The sequence below is a fragment of the Xenopus laevis genome, chromosome 1L (assembly GCF_017654675.1).
Source record: "Xenopus laevis strain J_2021 chromosome 1L, Xenopus_laevis_v10.1, whole genome shotgun sequence".
Classification (NCBI taxonomy): Eukaryota; Metazoa; Chordata; class Amphibia; order Anura; family Pipidae; genus Xenopus; species Xenopus laevis.
In genome coordinates, this window is record NC_054371.1 from 160,351,046 (window position 1) to 160,369,343 (window position 18,298).

The 18,298-nt window shown below is 34.8% G+C and overlaps 1 protein-coding gene across 2 annotated transcripts in view; it reads left to right on the plus strand.

Annotated features, from left to right (window-relative positions):
• Nucleotides 1–18,298, plus strand: part of LOC108715734 (unconventional myosin-XVIIIb) — a 292,122-nt gene that overhangs the window by 90,896 nt on the left and 182,928 nt on the right. For both annotated transcript variants that reach the window (XM_041566121.1, XM_018261163.2), the window contains 4 exons: nt 51–141; nt 1,549–1,741; nt 1,885–1,965; nt 17,504–17,651. In XM_041566121.1, the coding sequence (XP_041422055.1) occupies nt 51–141; nt 1,549–1,741; nt 1,885–1,965; nt 17,504–17,651 (513 nt within the window). The remainder of the gene's footprint in view (nt 1–50; nt 142–1,548; nt 1,742–1,884; nt 1,966–17,503; nt 17,652–18,298) is intronic.

An 18,298-nucleotide genomic window follows, 5' to 3' on the forward strand; every position in this document is an offset into this window, starting at 1 on the left:
TTAATATCAACTGGAAATAATCTAACATTCAATGTCCGTTTGTGCTACAGGACCTAAAATGACTGGGGTGGAGTGTGTAGAAGGAATGGCTGCTGGACTCTATGAAGAACTCTTTGCTTCCATTGTTGCCCTTATTAACAGGTATATATTGCAGTATATTTTAATGCATTTTTTATAAACAGTTAAAGGTAGGGGAGAGGGGATTTAATACTGCCTCAGGCATAGAGATCGGCCCTTGACCACAAATGTCTTATTAAGGGGGGTTATTTACTAAACTCTGAATGCGAAAATCACGATTTTTTAAAATAAAATCTGACTTTTAAAAAATCACAAATTTTTCGGAATTTATTAAACCCAGAGGATGGAAAAGTCCAAATCAGAAAATCCGGCATCTCAGACCTGTCAAGGTTGCATATAAGTCAATGGGAGAAGTCCCAATGATTTTTTGATGTGTGCTGGGTTATCATGCAATACCCCAAAGTTTTTTTGGAGTTTTCGGGCAAAAAAATTGTGATAACCAGAAGAAAAAATCGGTGAAAATCGTTTTTTTCCTGCAAAGCAAAATTTTCTGGAAAATTTAATAATAAATAAGCGTAAAAAACCTGAGTGGATTTGATCAGAGTTTGTAGCAGAAGATATTGAGATAAATTCAGACTTTGATAAAAAACCCCCTTAGAGTACAAATTGCATTATAGGATAAATAAGTATAGCAAACCCTCCTTCTGAATCACTGCAGGCTCATCGAGCTAAACCTTATTCATTTTTAAGACCATATTGCCCAGTTTACCAGGGCAAACAGTTTATATACCTTAAAGGAGGTATTTCCAAAAGCTAAGATGTGCACCCTTTTCCATACTTTGTTTGTCATGGGCCACCAGCCACAGGCACAAATGGTACTGCTTCACACGTTTATGTATGTAGTGCTGGCACATGTGTGAGACATGGGCATCCTTTCACATGCTCCTACATTGCACTTCATTTCTGCTTGACAGGAGCTCTGGAGCATGCAGAAGGATGCATTAGGTAAAGTTCCCCCATGTGCCTGTATGAGCTGCTCCAGAGCTTGCACAAGACACAGACCACAGCTATTACCGTACATAGATTATATATGCTCTACTTATGGGGGTCTATGTGGTCCAGTTTACACCCATTAACTCTCCAATACTTACAGTTGTACTCATGTTAAACTAGTGTTGTATGATTTACCCCACCCACATACAGTACGTATATATATATTTCACATAATTAGCAATTGGTGGGCTATAGCCTAAATTTCAATTAAATAGTCCTGTAATATTATTGAGAAATGATTCTTTAAAAGGAATAACACAATTCCATAGGCAACAAATAGAGTCCATAGGTAGCAAATAGAAATTGACTGATATGATGTAAGGGAATGTTATCTATTGAATAAAAGGGTGTATACAGTTGCTTCTGTTGAAATCTCTATACAAATACTGCTATCAGACCTAAGAGTATTTTAAATTCTGATCTAGGAACAAAACAGTAAAATAATAAAAACTCCCAATGGACTGTATTTCTTCTAAGGTGTCTATCTTCAACTTTGCTGACATTGGCTTCCATTATGGTGGTTGACATCACAGGATTTCAGAATCCGCGGCATCAGAAGTTAGAGAGGGCTGCGACTTTTGAAGAGCTTTGCCATAACTATGTGCAGGAACGCCTGCAGTGCCTGTTCTATAGCAGAACCTTCCTGCATCCATTGGAAAGATTTCAAGAGGTAATGGCCAAACCGTTACTTACCAACGTATTGTCTCTTATGGCAAATTCTGTTTTCCTTTAAAATGACAAATTAAAAAACAAAAAAATAAAATAAATAAACCGTAAAAAGGTTAAAAAAAAAGTTACTGTTTTTTGTTTCAGGAAAACATTGAAGTAGCTTTTGAACCCCCCCAGGATATTCCCTTTGCTGCAGTATCTGTAATTGATCAGACATCATCACAGGTAAGCAGAATGATAGTTTCTAAGTCTGTTACAATGTCAATTTATATTTTGGTGCGGACACATTTCATACAATATTTGCATGTGTGTGTATATATGTATATATATATATATATATATATATATATATATATATATATATATATATATATATATATATATATATATATATATATATGCAATAATTCGTAGAGTATCCACACTCGTATGCACTCAAAATGTATGTTGGGGTTACAACCTATGTATAATAAATCTTTCAACCAGCACACCCTTAAAATCTTTAACACATTGTAGCAAAGTCCAACATTTTGTTCCTAATTAGGACCTTTCTCAAGGATATATATATATATATATATATATATATATATATATATATATATATATATATATATATATATATAGTTAGTATAAGGCTGATTAGTAATTAATACAGATAATTACTACATGGCAGCACAGAAACCAGTGCAACTAGCATTAGAATTTAATAATCAGCCCTGTAGCATCATCTTATATTACAGGCCAACCTCATTTTCTGCTTGATAATTTGCAACAACCCCTGAGCTTAGCTTCTCAACAGCTGCTCAGAGCCCACTGAGCATGTGAGTGTCACAGACACTTTCCAAGATGGTGACCCCCTGTGACAAGTTTGAAGTCCTGGATCATTGCTGCTATTGAGAAGCTAAAACTTTAGGCTGGTGCAATACAGTAAGTTTAGTATATAAAATATGGCATTTTTAGCCACATTAATTTTTAGGGTTTACTTTAAGAAGTAATGCACATACTACTATCCCTTAACAGTCTTATAGTAATGTTTAAGATACAAAAACATAAAAAAAAAACCATGAATGTGTCGGAAAGACAAAAGCACAATAAGAACGTACAAATATAATATACACCAGTATACATTTCAGGAATCAAGAACTACTTTTCCCCTCTCTTGAGGAACAACAAACAGCAGCAAAAAAAATGAACTTTGCATAAACAGCATCAATGTGTGTGCTAAATCTTGGTATTTATGTAACTTGCCATATACTTAATATTTATAATGAGGGTATATTATTACTAATATGTTGGAATGGGTCCTGCACAACTGCATATCAACATATAGATATAAAATAGATATAATATTTTTTATTAAAGAGATAATGATGCCAGATATGAAACCTTGTTTTATGTCTATCATAAAACTGTCTTTGCATGATATTTATGATTTTTCAATAAGTATTTGCCCGATACATTAACATTTACCATCTGATGCCCAATTTTCCTCTATAAGGGGGCTGCCATATTTGTGCAGAAGTATTTTGTTAGCATTAGAAACTTTAACTGACAGATTGAGAGGGGACAGTCAGAATGGCAAAACAGTAACAATTATTCAAAAAAGCAGACCTATCAGTGAAAAACTATAAACATGACCTATAGCCTGTAACTTAATGTATATATAATATTTTGAAGAGTAGTTTTATAGTGTCAGTATCACTTTAAGAGTGAACTGAATCGAATGGTCAAAAGGTTGATTTTAGTTTGGGCATAGGGCTCTTTAAAAGCAAATGTCATTAGATGTACAAGAATACAGAAGGTAGCTGGTAATGAAAAACATCTGCAAATGGGGAGGCAATTTTTTGTTCATAGATTGCAATATATTTAAGCTAACTATGTCAAAGTCATTCCTGATCTGACCAGTCCTACATTTCCTGATTCATTTAAGAATTCTACTACTTTCATTATACATTTTTCACTGGGACTAATTTTTGCAACTTACTTGCGTTCCAAGATTAAAACTCTCAAATGGTTGGCCTTCTATTGCCCACCACTGGGATCACCTGACGATAGGGTGCGAGCTACAATTAGGAGGTGGCCACTGCTACTGTATAAACTATAACAAAAAAGGAAAAATTGTGTTGCCAACTAAACCTCAGGGTGGGGTTGCAATGAGGATGTGACTACTAAATTCATGCAAAGAAAAGAAATGCATTTTATATAAGTATTGAAATACTAGCCACCTGTTCATGTCCAAAGTCATTCTGTTATTAGAGAGTATAACTCTATATATAAGGCTATAATCAGATGGCTCTGGGAAGAGAAAATTAATGATTTGGGCCATACAACGGTAGCTATTGGAAAAGCCATAATAGAATAAAATAGTAAAAGGGTAGTTTGAATTTGACAAAAAATATCCCAAAATACTATGTCCATATAATAAATTGAATTGAAGTAACATAGGTTCTTAGTACCCATCAACACGGTTGATATTTTGCTTTTAGTTTTTAACTAGGACTAGACATATCAAAACTACAGTCGGATCAGTTTTGCTTTGAAATCCAGTTCCAGACCTTTGAATGAATACAGCTACAAATCTCAGCATAGGTAGAAATATCACAATGCTCTTCAAACCTCAGTCTTGGTTTTTCTGGAGTATAGTCATTATACCCCGAAAAGGTCACGCTATCAGATGCGGATCATTTGGATAAACCTCAGATTTCCAAGCTAAACACTAAAATGTCTTTTCTACATTGATAAAGAGTCCTTGGTGGCTGTCTTTTAAGTTTATGTAAATTCGGAACATAATGTTTATTCTCTGCAGAAAAATATGGACAAAATAGTGCTCTGAGCTTAGAAGCAGCAGTTGAGGATCAATACGGATAATCACAAGGTTATGCATTTTGGAGAACAGAATAAGTGTGCACAATAGACTTTACAATGGAATGCAAATTGTCAGGGCTGCAAAATCAGTCATTTTTTATTTTGTTTTTTTAAAATCTTATATAATACATTGCTACTCCCAGGCAGAAGTAATAATTTGTGCCTCTGTGTAAATTCTAAAAAAGATCACACTTGAAATATGTAATGGAAATTGTAAGAGAGAAGTTGCAACAAAATAATTAAAGAAATGTTTTTTCTATTAGGAAATGTTTGTTCAAGCTGGCATTGAATGTAGTATAAATTAGACATATATATTAAAAGAAAGTGCAAGTTGCAAAGTGCATGTATGATTGATTTTAGGGGTCATTACACTACATAAGGTAGTATGCAAAATTCTCATCTGCAATTTTTTGCATTTTGCACATAGTGTTCTGCATTTACAGAATGCCTGTAGGCATCTGTGCTCTGAAACAGACACCTGATGCTAGCATTTTGAGTAGAGTTCTGTCTGTGTTAGGCATCTCTATAAGAAGGGTAGGGAGGCATGTATGTCTCCCCCCTTCCTCCTGCCCCTACCCATACACATACACCATTCAGAAGCATACGTTAGGGAGCGGCAATTGGCAGCCTGTCCTATGGTAAGTGGTAGGATAGGGCTTCCCTAAGCCTCCTGTGACCTTCTCAGGGGATCTGTAAATGATTCCTTTTATGTTTTTAAATTACATGTTAATCAATATAAATGGATGAGTTGCCAGACAATTTAGAGTGAAGGTAATATGCTTTACAGTAATACCATTTACAATAATGACATTAAAGAGGATATCCACCTAAAAACTAGTTATGCAAAGTTAGAGAAAATCTAATTTTAAGCAACTTTCCAATATACATGAATTAATCATTTTCAGTGGTTTTAAAATTATTTATAAATATAATTGTTGTGTCAGTATTTATATTGTTTGCAGTACTGTCTCTGACTTAAGCAGTTGACTGAAACAAGGAGGAGATAAACAAATACCACTTTCAACTGCAATTACATTTATTGGAGTTTCTTAGAATTGTGTTTTCTTTCGTTATGTCAAAAGCTGTTTTTGGGTGGAGCTATAGGGAGTTACAAAAAGATTGTATTGGAAAGCAAATACACTTACCATTAAAATTTAGGAAATGTTTTACAAACTTGGTATTCAGAAGGATGGATCAAAATAATTAGGTTACCTGAGGACAAATGAACAAGAATATACCTAGAAACATTTGTACTGAAATCTCCTCCTGAAGAGCATCTCCTTTAATTTGTAGGGGGGCACTGAACTCATTCACACAATTACAGGCCCATTTTTATAAACTTTTGGTGCAAGCTCAGAGCTCAGTTGTTTTGTTTCTCGACTCTATGTACAAATAACTACACAATACAGCAAATATGTAGATTATTAATGTATACACAGTTTACAGCAGAGCTTGTGAATCCAGGGAATTCCAATATCTGGATGAGCTGGCTCCAAGGAAAGTTAAGCTTGGATCAATCCAGCACATTCAGAAACAGGTAAGACATTAAAAAAAAGAATATCAAAGAATATCCCTCGAACAAAAAGAAAAACGTTATCAAAGTCTCTTTTGCCCCTTCTAAGGTTATAATTGGGGTTGCTTAAAATGTTATACTATAATCTCACAAGCCTAACTTTTCATTAACCGTTTTGGATGGTGTATTGAACAGCAATGAAAGGCATCAGCAAATTCTCCCCCCAACTCTCTTAAAGAGGTTGTTCACCTTTGAGTCAACTTTTAATATGATGTAGAAATTGATATTCTGATTTTGCAATTTGCAATTGGTTTTCATTTTATATTATCTGTGGTTAACTTATAAATGAACCACCCCTTTACGGTAATAAGAAGCAGGAATTACAAATTGTAGCTTTCCGTCTGTGAGAGGCTCTCTGTCCTCTCCACATTTTCTGGCTCTGATAAGATATTCACTATGCTACATCACTGGATGACCAATAATTAAAGGGATACTGTCATGGGAATTTTTTTTTTTTAAAAAATGAACCCGTTAATAGTGCTGCTCCAGCAGAATTCCGCACTGAAATCCATTTCTCAAAAGAGCAAACAGATTTTTTTATATTCAATTTTGAAATCTGACATGGGGCTAGACATTTTGTCAATTTCCCAGCTGCCTCATGTCACGTGACTTGTGCCTGCACTTCAGGAGAGAAAGGCTTTCTGGCAGGCGGCTGTTTTTCCTTCTCAATGTAATTGAATGTGTCTCAGTGAGACATGGGATTTTACTATTGAGTGTTGTTCTTAGATCTACCAGGCAGCTGTTATCTTGTGTTAGGGAGCTGCTATCTGGTTACCTTCCCATTGTTCTTTTGTTTGGCTGCTGGGGGAAAAAGGGAGGGGGTGATATCACTCTAATTTGCAGTACAGCAGTAAAGAGTGATTGAAGTTTATCAGAGCACAAGTCACATGACATGGATTTCAAAATTGAATATAAAAAAAATCTGTTTACTCTTTTGAGAAATGGATTTCAGTGGAGAATTCTGCTGGAGCAGCACTATTAACTGATTGATTTTGAAAAAATTTTTTTTCCCATGACAGTATCCCTTTAATGGATTAGTGTAACAGCATCCCTGATGAAAGGGTGTTAATTGGCAACAGGAATATCATTCTTCATGGCTTTATCACCTAGCAGCAAATAAAAAATGTTACTAAGCACAGGAAACTTTTTACACTTAGCTGAATTTGACCTTAATTTCAACTAGAACTCAAGTAAAAACCTAATCATATGCTTTTTGTGAACATTTTTGTATACTTGAAATTTGAACTGACAGAGACTTGTGCAGAGGAAGCATGACTAATTCAATACTTATGTCCTCATATTTCACTGCCAGTTCTTTTTTTCATGAAGGGTACACCATTCTGCATCATCACATCAAGTCACATAGATAGTAATGGGTATAGCTGGAGTGATCCAAATTAAGTACAGATATTAATTAACAGAATGTGATATACTGTAAGTACATTTATGTCACTTCGACTATAAAATGGATATAGATAATAAAGTTCATATTTTTAGAACTTTTACAAGGCAAATGAAAAGTAATATTGTAAAATAATTATTTCTCTAACAACATATTCCCTCTTAGGTTTCATTAGATAAAAGTAATATATCAAAAAAGTGGCTTTCCCAGATAGCATAGATACTGTAGCTCCAATGGTTGTACAGTCTATGTTCATGGCTGTCAGTCACTATAATGATAGGTTGGCATATGATATTTTGACCTGTCCTACAAAGAAGCTCTAAAGGACACAATTCTTTAGTGGATGGAGCAGTAGAAAAAAGGAATAATAGACACAGTTATAAGAGTCTACATAATTCTTGAAAACAGTAGTTGTACCCACCTTCTACCAACTTCCAAAGGTATACAAGGTTGCTGAGCCTCCTGAGTTAACTATAACTTCAGCCATCTCAGTGGGTTGATGCTCACCTGCAATTCTTAGTACTTTGCCTGGATAGCTACAGTATATGAGGAATATTACACAGTTTAGTGAACCCATATTCTTTGGTAGGAAGGTTTTGAGTAGGGAACTATGGATGTAGCCTCCTGCTAAGCTCAGTTTAAAGTTTACTAGTGAGTACAATAAAAATTACTATGTACCATTAATAGCATAAGTTTAAGGGTAATGATGCATCAGGGGTTTTGATGGCTGCAGTCACGGCCAGTTGCTTCACATTATGGTGCATTGGAATTGTTCTGCCTGGGGCACATAGGAGTCAATATTGTAAATTTAACACTATATGGTTAAAAAATGTTCCCTCTGGGTTTGCCTAGAAAGGAGTGAAAACACCTAGTTCATCATATGCTTCAGTCTACAATTACGTGACTTTCTGTTTTTGAAATACAACCTTATATTAATTTACTGTTTTCCTGTCTATGGTTATTCCGTTATGTTTCTCCAGAGCTAAAAGTTCAAAGCTGAGGGATTCTGACAGAGTGATCATATTCATTGTTCTTTGCTGTTGGTTGATTAAGTTTTGTCTGTAGACTTTTTTTGAGATATCTCCTAAAATTAAAGAGAAGCATGACCTGTCTAGATAAGTCGAGAGGTGGTGTGTGTATGATTAAAGAGAAAAATATAATACTTGTGCTATAAATGGGATTTTTACCTACAGGCTGCTTTGACTACTTTTTTGTTAATATCAGTTGCAAGTGTAACTCACTTGCTCCTGATAAGAGCAAATAGTTGCTTCTTTCTGTAGAGGCAGATAATGGTCAGGCTAGAGACCTGGTAGACCTCAGTCTCGAATGCATGTGTTATTCTGTTCATTGAAAGCTTTAGGTATCAGTTTATGGTTTCATCCTAAGATATGCTCTCTTCTTATACTGTTTTTTTGTTAATTTTCTTTGCGAAATGCATTAAAGTCCATGGGCAGCAAAAAAATTTTTACGCTCGCAACTTTTTTGTTGCAGCAAATTTTTCAAATGTGAATTTTTGCAGCAGTTTCATTAAAAAATACATGCCCGGCAAATAAATTGCCCATCCCTATTAATTACTTCTTCAAATTCCCTTATGGGCATATCAATAAAGAACTGCAAACAAGGGGTATTAACATACACCAAACTGTCATTCTAACTGTCATTCTATCCTTTTACAACACTTTGTATGGTGGCATCTCTGTGGTGCCCAAAGTTGTATCCACTGACTTTAATGGGTTATGCAGCTCTTAAAATGGGGAAAAATTATTACAAAGTTACAAGGTGCAGTACAAAATTTCACTCGTGGCTATAAATACCATGATTGCAACAGACCTTTATAAATATGTCATTCATCACACCATTTTTACAAGGATATATCACTTTGCATAGTTTTATAAATATAACTCTAAGTATACTAATAAAGACCCATTTATGATTATTATGCAGTACTAGGTGCTAAAATTGGCTACTTAAAGGGGGTTATTTATCAAAGGTCAAATGTGAGAGTTTTTTATACCTTGAATGAACTTAAATGAACTCACAACTCAAATGGTATCTTATTTAAGAAAAAACTCAAATGGAAAAAACTTGATTTTGCAAGTTCAAGCTGTGAAACCCAAAAAACTCGATTGATTGAGTTTTCAGCAAAAAAAAAAAAAACTCGAATAATTTCAGTTTTCTGGCAAAACTTTCTGAAAAACTTTCCTACATCATGCAGGCTTCAAATGGTTCAAGGGACATCTGCCTATGACTCCTACATGAGCACAACAGGTTTTAGATGGTGTGTTTTTGGACTAGAGTTATTTCTAGGGTCGGGGTATAATAAATCTTTTATACCCAAAAATGTGAGATTTGACCAAAAAAAAAAAAACTAGAATTTTCATGGAAAACACAACTTAATAAATCTGCCCCAAAATGTTATACATAATGCACTTGCGCCTACTTGTATATGTGTAAACTTGCACAGTTCACCAATTTGCCCTTTGTGCTTAAATGGATCCAATAATTGGTCTTGATCAGATTATAGGCACATTACTTCCTATGCTCATTAATTCACATGCAATTAAAGGGTATGTAAGTATATGCCTCGTTCTGATTGGCTAACTCTCGTCAATTTGCAAACTTAGTCAATTTGCCATCAATTTTAATTTGTGCAAATCTTTGTACTTACAGCATATGTGGCCAAATGTTGCACCTTATTGAAGTGTATACAGATAAGGGACCTGTTATCCATAATGCTTGGGATCTGGGGTTTTCCAGATAAGGGCTCTTTCCATAATTTGAATCTTTATACCAAGTCTACTAGTCTTCTTACTAGAAAATCATGTAAACATTAAATAAACTCAATAGGCTGGTTTTGCTTCCAATAAGGATTCATTTTATCTTAATTTGGATCCAGTACAATATACTGTTTTATTATTACAGAGAAAAAGGAAATCATTTTTAAAAATTTGGATTGTTTGGATAAAATGTAGTCTATGGGAGACAGCCTTTCTGTAATTTACAGCTTTCTAGATAACTGGTTTCCAGATAACCGATTTCATACCTGTACTATAATCTTATATTTTTTAAAAGTTTTTGTTAAATCATTTTTAATCAGAACTAAAAATGAGTCATTCATTATTTTTCTTTTTTAATTAGCCAAGTGAGAGGGAAAATTAAGACGTTTTTGACAAATTAACTTGCAAGTGATTTTTCCATGCTGATAACTAGTGAAATCTGTTCTATAAAATGGATGACCGTCCTTGTGTGTTACAAGGTTTGCTGCTGATTTATTCGTTTTAGAAAGTCCTAGGAGATGTATCTAATTCTGTGCAGTTGGACAGCTGTATTTGCGAGCCATGCTCTTCCTAGAATGTGTAATTACCACTCTCCTGCCTACAAGCATTATCCTCCAAACTCACTTCTGATTGATTCCATGCACTGCGTGCAAGGCAACACTTCCCTTTGGTGGTGGGAATAGGGATTAGCAGGATGTACTTTGGATGAAAAATGTATATTCAATTGGCCTGAGGAAATTCTGACCAGAACAGATGTGGGTTAAATGACACATTTGACAGTTAATTGAGATGTATAAACTGTGAAATAAGAACCACATTTCGCTCACTTTCTGAGAGCTCTTGGAAAGAATAGCATATTCTGGGCATGCCATGGTTTTCAGATTTTGAGCTTACTTAGGGCTCTGTTTAATTCACAAGTAAAAATCTAGCATTTGAGAAAATGTAACATTAACAAATAAAAAAAAATAAAAAAAAAAAGAATCATCTGCCAAATTTGCATGCAGCTGAAAGAATCATTAACATCTCAAGAATGTATTTGGCTAAATATTAATTTAGATAACTAAAGTTAAAACAATCAGAATCTGTTGATACCTACACATCTTCACACAGAGGAAAACATATATATCTTATTAGTACAGGTATGGATTCCATTATCCAGAAACCCATTATCTAGAAAGCAATGATTTGCAGGAAAACCATCTGCCATAGGTGTATATTTATCAAAAAGTGAAATTAGAGATCACCACTGTCCTCTAGAGTGAAATTCTGCCACTCTCCATTCATTTCTATGGGATTTTGAAAAGCGTTTTAATCAAAGGATGAACTTTCACTTTCACCCATTGATAAATACTCATTTAAAAATAGAAATAGAAAATAGAATGAATGGAGAGTGTCGGAATCTCACTCTAGAGGACTGCGGTGGCCTCTAACTTCACTTTTTGATAAATATACCCCATAGAGTCCATTTTAGTCCATTCAAATTTTTAAAAATTATTTTCTTTTTCTCTGTAATAAGAAAACTGTATCTTGTATGTGATCCAAACTGAGATACAATTGATCCTTTTTTGGATACAAAACAATTCTATTGGTTGTCATTAATGTTAATTATTTTTTTAGTAAACTTATGGTATGGAGATCCAAATTATGGAAAGACACATTATCTGAAAACCCCCCAAGTCCCGAATATAATGATATAACAAGTCCCATTATGGTATTAGTAAAGCCCATGTGGCACTTAGAATGCAGTGCCAAGTTCTCTATACAGATGTACAGTATATCTTTTTATTGAGATTGGTTTGACCTCAAGTTGCAGACTTTATGATGCCATGTGGTGGCTATGTGTGTTTTTAGCCCATTGGGGGCTTTTACATACATAAGATATTATAGGCTATAGGTGAACAAAACAATTCTCTTAATTAAGCCAAAACTCCAATTGACAATTCTTTTTTCCCTCATCTTGTCTCTCAAGCGTTTGCCTTTTTTAACATCTTGTAATATAATTGAGATGATTTGAACAGTTTTTCAAGCTCTGCCTTTGCATTTGCAGTGATAAGAAAATCCACTTGTCACTGTACAAGCAGTGTCATTACACTATCTCTTCATTTAGCCTGAATCTGCATGTCAGAACTACAGCTTAGTATTGTGTGCTGCCCTTTCAATTGTGCCTAGAAGGAAGCAATTTTTTAGTCATTCGTGTTCTGGGAGATGTTTTTTTTTCCTTCAGTGATTTAGATGTACAGTGTATGGTTGCAGACGTTTAACTGCTTCTTAAAATGGATCCTTATATTAAGTGAGCTGAATGGACCTTCTCGAGTGTGCTATTATGTGTTCTGTACATGTTTAGTATGGTATAGACATTGATATTCTAAAATAATTTGCAATTGGTTTTCATTTTTTAGTTTTAAAGGTTTTTAAGTTATTTAGCTTTTTTTTCAGCAGCTCTCCAGTTTGGAATTTCAGCAGCTATCTGGTTGCTAGAGTCTTGTTTACCTTTGCAATCAGGCACTGAGTTGAATGAGAGACTAGAATATGAATAGGAGAGGGACTTAATAAATAAGGGGAAAAAAGGGAAGGAATGAAAAGTAACAATGATAATAAAATGATAAGCTCACAGAGTAGTTTTTTGACTGCCATGGCCAGTGACCCCCATTTGAAAGTTGGAAAGATGTAGCAGAAGAAGGAAAATAAATCAAAAACTATAAAAAAATATATAATGATGACTAATTGCAAAATTGCTAGGAATAGGGCATCCTACAACATATTAAAAGTTAATTTAACTTTACTTTTAATTTTACTGTCATAGGGCTGGCATTAAGTACATGACTCCATTGCAGCCTGCACCTACTGGCTTTCCCTAACTTGTACATTTGAACAATGTAATTTTAAGCAACCAGTCTCAAATTGCACTAGATATATATCAATTCATTACTTTTTATTAAAAAAGTAAGTCTTCTCAATTAATCACCAACCACCAATTTCATGTATATATAGCATCAAGTCATAATTTATAACAATTCATATATAATAAATAAACAAGAAATGACTGGTTTGGGGAAAAAAAAACTCAATACAAATACAAACGATTTTAATTGAGTTTCACATGAATTTATTTATCTACAAAATATATTGATTTGTAATCGATTGTTTAGAATAATTTATTATATATGAATTGTTATAAATGATAAATTAATAACACATTTGAACAATGTACAAGTTAGGGGAAGGATAACTTACAGGAGGTAAAATGTCTACATTCCTCCTCCCAATTGCCCCTCATTATAACAATGCTACCAGATGAAGACGTTACTATACTTATAGTAGGTATACATGTTTATACACTACATTTTGGAGCACAGAGACCAGAGGAATTTCACAAAAGTGCAGGGCAGGGTGCAAAGTGCCGCATACAAAGCCTTAATCTTGCTGATCCATTGCTCCCACTTATGTCATTGTTATGATCAAACTTAAGTGCTAGAAATTAATCATCACAGACGTCAGAGGCTGTTTGGAAAAAAAATTTCTCCTCTTCTCTGATGAATGTTATGCCTGGTCTCCTGAAAACAAGTGGACAATAATTCATAAACACCATTTATTATTTACAAAAAAAAAAAAAAAATTGAAGCTCCATAAAGTTTATGAATAGCTATTTTATTTGAGTGATGCATCTCATGAGACTGAAACATTATGCAGAATAACATTAAGCAAATGTGTCTGGAGCCATAAAGGCAGCAGTATGTCTTCGAAACTATATAAAAGGCAACTTGGAGAAAATAGATATACTGTAAGTGGTGCCAGGAAACAGAGAACAAAATCATTATAAAGTGTGACCTTATTTATGAATGTGCTTGACAAATCATCGAGGGCATATAAATATGCAAAATTCTTGAAGGTCTCCCTTGGTGACTAGAGGTTTTTTGGTCTAGTTGCAAAGACATTTGCTTAAGAGCTACTGAAAATAGCAGGCAAAATATCCCAATTAAAATAGCTTCATGTTTGAAAGCCAAGTTATGGCGTGAATGCTGTTTTATATAGCTGTTTTGATAGAGGTTCTATGAGTCTCTCTGAAACAATAAACACACAACACCTACATATAAGTAAAGGTTCTATTACAGAGAAAAGAAGAAAAAGATATATAAAGCACCCCTCTCTGCAACCAAGGCTGGGAGATCCCAATACAGTCAGCAGAGTGAAGCCTCAAACGGTCCACAAAGTCCTGGGCAGTACGCAGGCTACACCACAGGAGAGATCTCAGCTAGCCAAATGCAGACCCCCAGTTTTTATGCTAAAAAACAATGAGCTCATACATTAAACTATTTGCTCAACAATAGATCTTACTTCTCATGCTCAGTAGATGGCCAGGCTTCCAACAAGGAAATCTGAAGCAGAGATCTTATCTTATAGTTTATTAGTATTTGAGTACATATTCTGCCCTCCCGGCTATAATGAAGGAAGCTTCTATTCAGAACTCAGAAACATATAAAGAAGTAAGAGAAGTCATAAACACATTAGGTCATTGACTAAGTTCAAAAGTTGCTCTTGCATTAAGCTTCCTTATACAAAATTATAGGTTATAAAACTGTCTTGTATACCATATTGGGTTCAACATTTGAACAGTCCTTTATCTTATATTTCTATCAAAGTATTACTATGAGCCACCATTGATAACAGTTCTTTGTCTTATACTTCTATCAAAATCTTATATTCTTTAAAAGTAGTACCATGAGCCATCATTGATAAAACTCCTCTTATTACAATAGCAAAAGTGCAAAGACTACTGAATAGGCATGTTTTTATCTCTCCTTTTAGTGTCAGTCAGATAAATAGCTGCTTGACCCATACTGTAGCTCAAACAACATACCTGCCCTTACCACTGGTACTAGCTTAGTAGAAGTAAAAAAATGCATGCTAAGAGTCAAGTCAGAGAAGTCATTGAGTACATTTATTGATATTCCATCCAAAGGGATGTGTTTTTTTTGCATCAATTTAATTAGTATGTAATCAATAGCCGGACAAATATTGTGGTTGTATATAGGGTGCCGTTTGTCCCAAATATATTCTGTATACAAAATACAAATACTTAAATACCATGAGAGACATTCATTCTATGTATGCCTAGTACACAGAATGAATGTCTCTCATGGTATTTAAGTATTTGTGACCATACACACACATAAAAACATTTACCAAAGACTCTATTTAGATTTCTATTAAAGAATGAGAGCAAAATCTGGTTAGTGCACAAAAGGATGTCATTATATTACAAACTGTACATTTTAACAAGCAATCTGTCTCACAAATGCATAATATTCATGTAACTGACACAGAATAAAATAGAATATATAATGGTGTAACTAACTAGTGCATGCCAAGCTACAATTTAATGACAAAATAGATGTTTGTGACAGAAAGCAAGATTTTATTGTACTGGATTCATTCTTTCAACAAAATGAAAACTCGGGTTCACAAAACAGATAAAATGTCCATTTTGTGAAGCAATACTGTCACATTACTGCACCAATAAGAACAAAGCTTATGTAACAAACAAGATGAAAAGTAGCCAGCTCTGCTCCACATTCCTGCATCATCCCTAACGCATACTATCTGGCCTGCTAGAGAGGGCTCCCTCTAATGCCCCCTGTGCTGCATTGTAATAAACATGGACAAACATTTCCTAAAAGGGCTGCTTAATTGGAAATTCTTACAAATGGCTGATAAATATAATGCTGTACTGATAATGATTCTAAAGAAAGAAAAGCATGCAAACATACTCTTAATACGATCGTTTTAGGTAGTAAACCAATTGTGTGGACATTTTGGTTAGGGACATTCCTGCCCTTTTGCCATTGTCTTATGATTCATATTCCTGTCTAAGCTGAGAGGAAGCATGAAGCAGGTCACACCTGCCTGCCATGTTGTAATAAATGTACCAGAGTTACTGTGCTTGCCTGGCTGCTTTGCCTGAACTAACACAGCACAATCATTTACTCCACCAGCCAGGCAGTTTATCCCACTTAGGGGCATATTTATCAAGGGTCAAATTTTGAATTGAAAAAATTAGAAATTTGGATTCAAAAAGACCAACCGAAATTAAGTCATAGTTTTTTTTTTGGTCGAATAGGTCAGTTTTCGATTGAATAGAATAGCGCATTCGATCGAATTTGATTCGAAGTTTTTCCCAAAAAAAACCTTCGATTGACTCCAAATAGGTTCTAGGAAGTCCCCCATAGGCTAAAACAGCAATTCGGCAGGTTTTATATGGTGAATGGTCGAACTCAAAATTTTTAAAGAGACAGTACATGATAAATTACGATATTCATATTTTCAAATTTTTTTCAAATTCGAATCGAATTTGGACTATTTCCTGGTCGAAGTACACAAAAAAAACCTCGAAATTCAAATTTTTTTCATTCGAAAATTCACCTCGACCTTTCATGAATCTGCCCTTCATTATCTTGCAGCCTATCATTATAATAGGCCTAATATCCCTTCAATAAATTTGACAAACTTAGTAATAAGCTTTGTATATGATTGTTAGGCTCCAATGTCTCCTTTTTTATCTGTGTATATGGTCACAAATAGTTATATGCCATGAGAGACATTCATTCTCTGTGCTAGGGATAATTTTGTATACAGAATGTATTTGGGACAAACAGCACTCCATATAAGGTTGTCACCTTTTAGCCTGGTGGAAACCGGACAGGGGCGGGATTTTGACATAGAGGGCCGGGGCTGTGACACATAGGAGGTGGGGCTGTGACATGGAGGGGGCGGGCCATGACATCAGGGTTGGGGCTATGATGCAGCGATTGGCAATTGGCCAATCGCCGTGTCAATCTTAGAGAATACGGAGAAACCGTGCAGGCAGTTTTGACCCGGGCAGCCCTTCAAATTACTGGGCTGTCCGGGTCAAAACCGGACAGGTGCCAACCCTAACTCCATAGTAAAATAAACATCTTGCTGTAATCAAAAACATCAGTAGGAAAATGATCACCTGGAAATGGGAGGATATAACTGATAAACATTAGTGGCTTTCATTAGTTACATTTCTTTTTGTACATAGCATTCTCCTGTTATTTTATACAGAACAATATTCTGGTTTTAACACGGAAACAGAACTTTACATTAATGTCCTTTTCACCTTGCCAGATCAATGTGCAAAGCAGCAATCAGATGGAAGAGAAGAAGGGTCTACTCTGGATTCTTGATGAAGAAGTTCTGATCCCAGGTTCTACTGACAATAATGTTCTCAATCGCCTATGTTCTTATTTTGAGATGAAAGGAGAAGATAAGTATGGTAAGTGGTATGAGGCTTCACAGTAGCAGTATTACATTATTGATAACAAATGTTAATGGGGACTAAAAGACTGTGGCATATTTACAGTTAGCATGCAGTGTTCATAGTACTAAAGTGATAGTGGTATATTTGGTGACAGTTAACTAAAGGCTGCATCCAATTAAGCACAGGAGTAATACCATAATATGCATTGGGGGGTTTTCCATCTGCTTCCTACATTGAATTCCTATACTGGTCTATGCTGGTAGAGATTATTTGCCAAGTGTTTCCCCTTAGACTAGCACTGCCAATTACAGACCAGTAACAGAATACCCTATTTATTCTGTCCAATCTTAAACCCTACAGATTGATTTCATATGTTGCTATTTGTCTTATGTAACTATCTGTATATGGGGAGTGTTAAAGCAATATTACATAGGTATTTCTAGCAGTGAACTAACTGCAATAAGCCTTAGTTAGAGTATATTGCTGGGAAATGAATCTCCAGTTAATGGTGATCATAAATGTCACCCTTTGGTACTCATTTTTATTGCGTATTTAAATTGGTCTGATTGATTTGCTTTGAGTAGGATCCAAGGCAGATGCAATCCAAATACAACTGACAGACTTTCTTCTATATATCTATGTGAAGTAAAATGTAAATCTAT